Source organism: Bombus pyrosoma, linkage group LG13 (genome assembly GCF_014825855.1).
Source record: "Bombus pyrosoma isolate SC7728 linkage group LG13, ASM1482585v1, whole genome shotgun sequence".
Classification (NCBI taxonomy): Eukaryota; Metazoa; Arthropoda; class Insecta; order Hymenoptera; family Apidae; genus Bombus; species Bombus pyrosoma.
The window spans coordinates 2,088,108-2,097,990 of NC_057782.1; the positions used below are offsets into that span (position 1 = coordinate 2,088,108).

The window sequence follows — 9,883 nt, forward strand, 5'->3', positions numbered from 1 at the left end:
CACAAGCTTTGTTACCAGGAAAATCGTGTTTAAAAATTTATCACATACGTGTACTAGGTTTATTCTTAATAACAACATGTTCAAACTCTGTTCACGTCCAATCTTCTTTAAATGAAGCCTCAAACGGACAAATTTTATTCCACATTTTTTACTTATTTTTGCATGTAAACCAACTTTCTGCTGATTGTTTATTCACCTTCAGTCAATAATTGAAAAATTTTCAGACTCGATTTTTTTTGATAACTAAGCGTCGAACAGAAAAATGTATTCCATAGTATGCCTTGTGTTACGACCGTTCGCGGAGACGCGATCGCGAGGAAAGCGCGTCAGCGGGAGGCGTAAATTCTCGCTACGATTCAGAAAATCGACGCCGCGAATTAGTCGTTCCTCTGTGTCTGTTAAGATGACAGAGGTGATTAGTTGAAATTAACACTGAATTAACAGAGTTAACTAAAATTATATATTTGACAATATATATATATATATATATATATATAAACAACAGGATAGTGATGCGCCACAAATTATTTGACAGATGATACAGTTAATTTGGTGTAATGATTCGACTCGACTTTACAATGTGTTTTGTATTTGAACGACTTGTAATTCGTTGGAGACGTTAGTGTTTTTCGTTTAGATCCTCGATCGATACTGATTGCCCTTCGATGGGCCCTTTGTGTTCCATGGGAGACGATCCCCACCATGCTCGGGTCACGCCACCGATCACGCCACTGATCACGCCATGATCACGCGTGTCACCTTATGAGTGTTTGAAATAACGAAACGAATCGACGTTTCTCGAACTCTCTCTGTTTGATGTTGGCCGCTACATTGTATGTGTTGAGCTACTTGAGACGGTTCGCTCGCGATACTGCGATGCCACGAGGGACGGTTAGGAATAACGGCCTCTGGATAGCCACGTGGCGTAACATCCTCCCCCCGTTGAGAGGGTACTGATCAAATAATATGGTGTGGTACTGTGAGGTGGATCTCTTCTAAAACTCCTTGCTGTTGACGATGGCGTCGGTGTCCTCTGGTGTCGATCTGCTCGGTAGTGGTACCATCCGCTTGATGCTCCGATCCAGTGTGCTCGTTGCCGTTCGGCCGGTGGCCGTCCGTATGATGCCGTCTGCGCCGGGTTGTACCTTGATGACTCTGCCCAATGGCCACTGCATTGGGGGGACGTTGTCTTCTCTAAGTATGACGATGGTGCCTTCTCGTATGCCGTGACTCCCCTTGCTCCATTTGTTCCGAATGTTTAGCTCGTTGAGGTATTCTCTATGCCAACGGCGCCAGAAATGCTGTTTGATTTTCTGGAGGTGTTGCCAGCTGGAGAGACGATTGGATGGAGTATCCCTGAAATCTCATTCTCGAATGCTAGTTAATGCGTCTCCAATGAGGAAGTGACCGGAAGTAAGGACAAGGAGATCGTTTGGATCTGTGGATATTGGAGTAAGCGGACGGGAATTGAGGATAGCCTCGATCTCAATGATAAGTGTGTTCATGTTTTCAAAAGTAAGGAGCTCGTTTCCTGCGACACGTCTGAGGTGTCGTTTGAAAGATTTCACTGCAGCCTCCCATAACCCGCCAAAGTGGTTCAACGAAATTGGTACCGTTGTCTGAGTATATCGTTAGACAGAATCCTCGGCGATCAATGAATCTTCGCAGAGCAGCAATGAAGGCCTCGCTAGTGAGGTCGCTGACCAGCTCGATGTGGACTGCTTTAACTGCAAGACATATAAAGATTGCTACATATATCTTGACTTTACGTCGGTTGCGGTCCTTTCGTTCTTTGATGTAAAAGGGTCCGCAATAGTCGACTCCGACGTTGGTAAACGGCCGAGATTCTGTTATGCGTGCGGCTGGAAGATCGCCCATGACATAATTCACTGGAGGTGGATTGGTTCTGCAGCAACGGACGCACTTCTTCAGCGTGCTCCAAACTTGACTACGGCCGTCGATAGGCCAATAGGATTTTCTCAAGGCATATAAAGTAGCTTGAGTTCCGGAGTGGAGGTTTAGAAGGTGCTCATGCTCGATTATAAGTGCTGTAACGGAAGACTTTGGTAAGATGATTGGGTGTTTCTGAGTGAAAGGCATTGTTGAGTGAGTGAGACGGCCTCCGACTCGCAACATCCCGTCCTTGTCCAGAAATGGATTGAGCCGTTGTAGCTTCCCCTTCACTGCAGAGTGTCGATTAGCTCGGAGAATACGGATCTCATCTGGAAAATAACAGAGTTGTAATAACTGGACAAGTTTGTTGTGCGCACCAATTAAATCATGAATGGTCAGAGGTCTTCCGCGATTCTGTTTTTGTCTCCACCGGAGGTAACGAGCGGTGATTCTGATCAGTTTTGGCCAAGAGGAAAATCTCTCCAGTAGACTGTGGGTCGGCGGGAGTCACGGACAGACAGGTTGCCTTCTTCTACTCCGGTATTTCGATTTGTGATGATACTGGGTTCCACGTCGGCCAGTATTTTTCAGATTGTTGTAGCCACTCCGGTCCATGTTGCCAAATTGTTGATCGCAAAAAGTCTTCGGGCGTTTGTCCTCAGGATATGAGATCCGCTGGGTTGTCCGTGGTAGGAATGTGACGCCAATCTGAGGTGTGAGTCTTTCTTTGAATTTCTGCCACACGATTAGCGACGAAGGTTTTCAGCGTATGGGGTGATGTGTTGATCCAATGAAGGACAATGGTAGAGTCCGTCCAGTAAACAGTCCGAGAAATATTGTTTGGTAATGCTTGAAGGACTGTGTTGGTCAATGATGCGAAAAGAAGTGCTCCACTGAGTTCCAGCCTTGGAATGGTTTGTGATTTTAGTGGAGCCACCTTTGATTTTGCCGTGAGAAGTCGTATCCAGACTTGACCATCCGGAGTGATGGTGCGAAGGTAAATACAGGCCCCATACGCCTTTTCGCTGGCATCACAGAATCCGTGTATCTCAATTTCGGCTGCAGACTTGATTATCGTTTTTCGTGGAAATCTTACATTGTTCAGAAATGGCAGCTGCGTGTAATACTCATTCCACTCTGTATGCAAGTCAGCCGGTAAAGATTCGTCCCAGTCGAATTTTAGTGTCCAAAGTCGTTGGAGTAACATTTTTGCTCGAATAATCACTGGCGCAAGTAATCCAAGTGGATCATAGATTTTGGCGATTTCGGAGCTGATTATCCTCTTCGTGATTCGGCAACCGGTAGACCTGATTTTAACGGAGTATAGGATCGAATCGTCAGATGAATTCCAAACAACGCTCAGCGTTTTTAATGTTTGAGATTCACCCAGTTGTAATTCGTCGTTTATGTCATGTTGGGAAAGTCCTTGTAGCAGCTTTCGGTCGTTTGACGCCCATTTTCGAATATTTAGACCGGCTAGTTTGAGCAGTTCTGTGAGTTCCGTTCTCAATGATTGTGCCTCGGCCTTTGTATTAACTCCTGTGAGAACATCGTCGACGTAGAAATCTCGCTGCAAGGCTATCGCTGCTCGTGGATACCGATGTCCCTCGTCGTCAGCCAATTGTTTGAGGCACCGTATGGCCAGATACGGCGCTGCTGATAGCCCGAACGTCACTGTGTTAAGTTGATAAGTGTCGACTTCTCCATTATTGTTACGCCACAAAATTTTCTGAAATTTTCGATCCTCTGGCCGCACAAGAAATTGCATTTTTTCAATATCTCCTGTAAGAACGTATTGATGCGAGCGAAATCTTAGGAGAATGAAAAATTAGTCTTCTTGCAGTTTCGGTCCTGTGTGAAGTACGTCGTTCAGGGAAACTCCGGTGGTGGTTGGTGCCGATCCGTCAAATACGACTCGGAGTTTCGTCGTTTGGCTGGACTCTTTGATCACGCCGTGATGTGGCAGAAAATATCCGTCTTCCGTGGAGTGGTCCGTGGTTATCTTCGACATGTGTCCTAGATCAAGGTATTCCTGTATTACGGCGTGATAGTCGGCTTCGAACTGTTTGTCCCGTTGAAAGCGACGGCAGAGAGATGNTGAGTCGCTTCATCGCCATGGCCTTGGAGGATCCGAGTGAAGGAGTTGTTTTGTTGAATGGGAGAGCGACCATGTATCGTCCTTCGTTTGTGCGTTGTACGTGACTTCGAAAATGATCCTCGCATTGTTGTTCCGCTTCTGAAATGTGTGGAATGGAAGGTCCTTCGTCGATTTCCCAAAAGCGGGCGAGGTCCGCCTGTAAAGCCGTCGTGGAGGCGTGGAAAGTATATGCTGAAGACTGCGAGGCTGGGCTCCCCCCGATGACCCATCCGAAACGCGTTTTTTGCAGGCGCAAGTCGGGCCCGTTATCTTGAGTAATGTCAAGTTGACCAACGCAGAGTGAAGCTAACGTTGGTCCGGCGCTCAACAATATTTCGATTGGAGCAGGTCTATGGAATCTTGGATCGGTTAGTTGAAGATTCCTTGGTATTTGCATTGTTGAGCGATCTACGGGTTGATCTGGGACCCAAGTTGATATGGTTGGGATGACCAGGAACGTCAGTGTGCGTTCATATGCGCCGTCAATTGAAGTGATCGTGGCCGTGACATAGCGTTTCGAGATCGTCGATAACGCGTCGAGAGTTCCGATTGGGACCGAACATTTCCGTTGGTTGAGTTTTAATGCATGAGCGAGTTCTTCGGTAATGAAATTCATGCTAGAGCCGGTGTCTAGCAGGGCTCTACAACGGAATGGTTGTCTCTTATTGTTTTGTATGTTGACCTGCGCCGTGACTAAGAGATCATGTTGTAATGGTTTAGAGGGAACTGAGGTCAGTAATTCGGTCCTCTGTGATTCGGTCCCAATTAAAGTCGTCTGAGATAGTCACTTCCTTTCTTGTCTTTGAGGACTAGACGATGACTTTGATCCGGTTGTATGTGTACGTGTTGGCCGAGGTTCGTGTTTTGGTGACGTTCGGGGTGGCGACCGGGTGAGACGACCTGGAAGACGACCGGGGAGACGACCGGGGAGACGACCGGTGAGACGACTTGGAAGACGACCGGTGAGACGACTTGGAAGACGACCGGTGTAGACGACTTGGAAGACGACCGTGGCGATGTGGACGCGCGTCTCGAACGATGTGACGAACGAGGAGTCGGTGAGCTAGGTGAAGAGCGTCCGCTCGATGATCGGTCGCTCGACGATCGACCGCTCGAAGACCGTGACTTGCCGTGACGTTGGTGTTGATGCAAGTATGTGTGATGTCGCTGTCTGCATATGCGACATGAGCCGGCAGAGCACTGGGCAATAGTGTGTCCTTGGCCTAGACAATTGGTGCAGAGGGAAGCCCTTTTGACGATTTCAAGGCGATTTTTGACTGACTTCGCCTTGAAGACATTGCAATACCATATTTTATGTTGTCCCTTGCAACTTGGACACGCCGTCGGCTTATGTGTAGTGGCGAAGGTGATGTTGCGCGGCGCGTGTTGTTGCTGTCGATTGTGTTTTTCGGACGTTTTTTTTTTTCGTGGTCGTTGGGCTTGTTCTGTCGCCGTTTGTCCGTGTTTTGAGGAACTCTACCAGATGTGTATAGGACGGCATCTTTTTATCCGGTAGTGTTCGTTGCCATTTACGAATGATGGTGGACGGTAACTTTGAAGTAAGCAATTTGATAAGGACAACATTTGACGTTATCGGCTCACTTAGTTTCTCCAAGGCTTGGAGATTTGCCTTGACCGTTTCCAGAAAATCGTCAATCGCTTCGGGTGTCTCCTTGTTTATTTTTGGATATTCGGAAATCAAGTCCCAGTGACGCATGCAGACTTGACGGTGGCAGTCGAATTTGTCCTTCAGAATATCAATCGCGATGGGATAATTAATTTCCGTAACGTCCAACGATTGGATGCTTCGCGCGGCCTTTCCGGTTAAAGAAGATCGAAGGTAGTGGAATTTTTGTGCGGCAGTGAGTCGATTGCTTCGATCTATCGTGGACGAGAAGGCGTCATAGAATGAATGCCAATTCTCGATGGCACCGTCGAAAGTAGGTAGTTGAATTTCTGGCAATTTGATTGCTGTCGGCTCGGCGACATTGGGCGAATCGCTGCTTGGCGATTTCGACGACGATGATGCTGGTGCGTCATCCATTAGAATGTGTAATCGAACTACCAGATCGTAATAGATATCGGTTATCTCGGACACGCGCGCGTCGTCCCGCTCGCCTAAATCTTCTAATTCATCTTGCAATGCTCTATACTGTTTCCACGTGTCGTCGAGCAATGAGTTATACGCCGTCAAAGAGGCCTTGTTCCGTCTGTTAGATTGTTCGTACTCGTCGAGTTGTTTTGATAGGGTCGTAAATCGACCGATTTGGAAGCCTCGTTTACGATGCAAGGAGGTAATTTTATCTGTGCCTTCCATTGGTAGCGGATCGTATGACAATGTAATGAACGAGCTTACCTGTGGTTGTGTATTCGGATGTCGCTCGTCACGGTGTGTGTCTCGACTGACGTCTAAGACGTTTTCTTGCAGAAGTTGACCCTTTGTTTGTTGACGTGAGGATGCGTGGTTGCGTTCTTCAATCACCGAGTTATGCCTCTTCAAAATGACTGCCCTTGGCGTTACTTACTTCGCTGGAGTGGTAACGCGTCCGTTGTTGTTTATATCGGATTCACGTGGCACTGTATGATAGTGGGTGTCACTGGTGTGCACTTTCACTCGACACGTGATCCGGCTCGAAGGACCAGAAAATGTTACGACCGTTCGCGGAGAGACGCGATCGCGAGGAAAGCGCGTCAGCGGGAGGCGTAAATTCTCGCTACGATTCAGAAAATCGACGCCGCGAATTAGTCGTTCCTCTGTGTCTGTTAAGATGACAGAGGTGATTAGTTGAAATTAACACTGAATTAACAGAGTTAACTAAAATTATATATTTGACAATATATATGTCGGAGAAGCGCTGGGGTAAGGGCGTGAAAGAAACCTTCGTTGTGATTAAACGTTGTCGTTATGCAATAGAGAAGATATTGACTAGAGCAAGTATGATTGTTACAGATATCGACAAGTAACCGTGGTAATTAGATACTCGAGACGCTAATGACAATGATCCTAGGTTCGATAACGAATTCGCGGTCAACGGGATAGTAGATGTATGCTCTCACAAGATCTAAGTCCGACCCTTGGTTAACAGATCGCGAAGACGTTATTCCTTTTCGTTAATAAAGTCGCAAGCAGGAATGAATTTTCGTTGCGATGATGCCACCGAGGAAAACTATGACGGGGTGTGCCCAAGGGCACGAGATCATCGGATTGGTGGAGAAAGCCTCCGTTCGGAAAGTGAGGGAAATTGACATTGCTGTTAATTGGTCAATTTCCATGTCGGTGGTTAGAAAAGGACGCTAGCCGCCCTTGAGGAAAAGTTGCTAGCGGGAAGCGTCGTTCGTGAGGAAGTAGGTTTCCCCTATCCTCCCGTAGTTGGGACAAAGACTGTTTGTCCATTTGAAGGACTTTAGTTAACTAAATCTTAAGATTTATAACGGGTCCTCAGGCTGGCTGAACATGCACTGCAGAGACGCATCGACATCTGGCAACCATCTTACCCGGAGGACAGGGTCTGCGTGTGGCGAGCCACGGGACAGAGACCCTTGAAATGTCTATTGTCAAGTATCGCTGCAACTATTTCTTTTAAGGAGAGCTATACTGTTACTCTATACCTTTGTTAAACAAACGTTCATCCCTTGACCGCGGCTACGTTGGCGACTGGTTGTCGCCTCGAGCCCAAGCTCACCGTCACGAATCTCAAATAAGTACATTCGGGTTGAATGACAATTGTTTAATTACGGCTATGGTAGAATCTAGATTACAACATTACGGGACCTTCCCAAAGTTCCAAAGGAGGGCTCCGGTGTTCTTTCATCTCCGATATATATATATATATAAACAACAGGATAGTAATGCGCCACAAATTATTTGACAGATGATACAGTTAATTTGGTGTAATGATTCGACTCGACTTTACAATGTGTTTTGTATTTGGACGACTTGTAATTCGTTGGAGACGTTAGTGTTTTTCGTTTAGATCCTCGATCGATACTGATTGCCCTTCGATGGGCCCTTTGTGTTTCATGGGAGACGATCCCCACCATGCTCGGGTCACGCCACCGATCACGCCACTGATCACGCCATGATCACGCGTGTCACCTTATGAATGTTTGAAATAACGAACCGAATCGACGTTTCTCGAACTCGCTCTGTTTGATGTTGGCCGCTACATTGTATTTGTTGAGCTACTTGAGACGGTTCGCTCGCGATACTGCGATGCCACGAGCGACGGTTAGGAATAACGGCCTCTGGATAGCCACGTGGCGTAACACCTTGAAATGTTTGGGACAAACCTTAGGAGTAGCTAATACTCATCAAAACAAGCAAAAAGGTCTGAATAAACATGGGTCGAAAAACCATTAGTTTCAAAGTTACGTTCTTATTTTACGAAAGCGTTGCTGGTGCCACATAGGAGGCACAAGAAATCACGAAATTGACGGATCACCGGCTATCTCCTCGCGTCGCGGTTTGAACGTTTCACAAATGAGGCAAAGAATTGAACTTTAGATGTAGTAGCAAAATTTATTGTACGAATCCAACAGAGTGACGAAAAGGGTTTGAATTTGGCAAGGTTCTTATACTGAGGTTTTAGTTCCTCTGGACTAAAGTCAAGTGTATGTCAGAAGCGGCTATTCCGTTAATATCTGGTTATTGTTTCGATAGCTGTGGCATGCAGGGTGTTTTGTCTACCTTATTACTGCTTCTGAGCGTGTGACACTGGCCACTTCAGGGCGGTTGGGTTGGAAAGACCAGTTCAAACACAAGTCTGATATATCGATGATATTTAATTGAGTTATAACAGACATTTCTTACAATCTCGAATATGCACGTTGTGCATGGACCTTTAAGTTCGCCCGGACCTTCGTTTATAAACGGAAAATAAGCGGCCGGCAGTCGGTAGCCGATACTGACGCATACCCTGCCATAACCGCAAAACTATAGGCACGATTCACTGTCCGGTATCAGCATTTCTTCGCGAATACTTCTACCTACCTATTAGTATAGGAAAATATTATTCAAAATGTTTATTTACTGTACATAAAAATATCACCGAAATAGGAGCTTTTCTACTGTTTCATCCTTTAAAATTTATTAAATTTTGTATTTGTCAAAAGCGGCAGTATGTTTACTTTGTCTTCATCTTTCATACATTAAATTTGACAAATTAAAATTAAAATATCTACATTAACGGGGTTTTGATATAGATAGAATACTTGTTTGTAGAGAATATCCAGCTGGATCGACTAATATTATAAAAAATATTCATTTCAGGTAGCTGAGTCAGACGCTACGTTACGCACGTATAGAGTTCAGCCGAATAACACGTACGAGCCAGCATAACGCGATTGCTTATGAAAAAATAAGAAGAAAGCATGGAATAATATTTGTTCACGAGAGGCTTAATTCTCGAGAAAATCGAGTTTGAAAATTGGTCAAGTGTACTTGGTTAATTACCGACTAGATACGAGCAGAAAATTAGCAGCAGGCTATTCCACGCGCGAGAATAAGTAAAAAAGCGTAGTATACAATTTTTTCGTTGAAAACTTTATTTTCAGGAAAATAATGCCTGAACGTATTTAAATTGAGAATTGCCCCAGTTGCACAATTTTTAAATCTATTTCTGAGAAAGTTTCAAGTGCGGGTAGGCGTAATATTTTCTCTACCCGTTAGTTAACTTCACAAATTTATAATTTTTGCAGTAAGATTAACTATGAACCAACAATAAATACAAAATAGTGTAAGAATTATAAATTAATTATACTTTTACTATAATTGCATTCACAGCAGTTTGGAACTTTTCAGTTGATGCTATAATTAAAAATATTGTTGTCCACTAAGGATAATTTACTGTTTCA

The 9,883-nt window shown here is 45.2% G+C and overlaps 3 protein-coding genes across 3 annotated transcripts; all 3 read right to left on the bottom strand.

The window, feature by feature from the left end:
- Nucleotides 1–957: 957 nt before the first annotated feature.
- Nucleotides 958–2,508, bottom strand: LOC122574359. The gene is made up of 3 exons (XM_043741873.1): nucleotides 2,430–2,508; nucleotides 1,614–2,222; nucleotides 958–1,169 (listed from the first exon to the last, which is right to left on the bottom strand). The coding sequence occupies exons 1-3, from the start codon at nucleotides 2,506–2,508 to the stop codon at nucleotides 958–960; spliced, it is 900 nt and encodes a 299-aa protein (XP_043597808.1).
- A 43-nt stretch (nucleotides 2,509–2,551) lies between these two features.
- Nucleotides 2,552–3,661, bottom strand: LOC122574360. The gene has a single exon (XM_043741874.1). It carries the CDS (start codon nucleotides 3,659–3,661, stop codon nucleotides 2,552–2,554), a length of 1,110 nt encoding a protein of 369 aa, XP_043597809.1.
- A 60-nt stretch (nucleotides 3,662–3,721) lies between these two features.
- LOC122574361 lies at nucleotides 3,722–6,074 on the bottom strand. Its single transcript, XM_043741875.1, has 5 exons — nucleotides 5,657–6,074; nucleotides 5,015–5,460; nucleotides 4,655–4,778; nucleotides 3,957–4,336; nucleotides 3,722–3,895 (listed from the first exon to the last, which is right to left on the bottom strand). Exons 1-5 carry the CDS (start codon nucleotides 6,072–6,074, stop codon nucleotides 3,722–3,724), a joined length of 1,542 nt encoding a protein of 513 aa, XP_043597810.1.
- Between the last annotated feature and the right edge of the window lie 3,809 nt (nucleotides 6,075–9,883).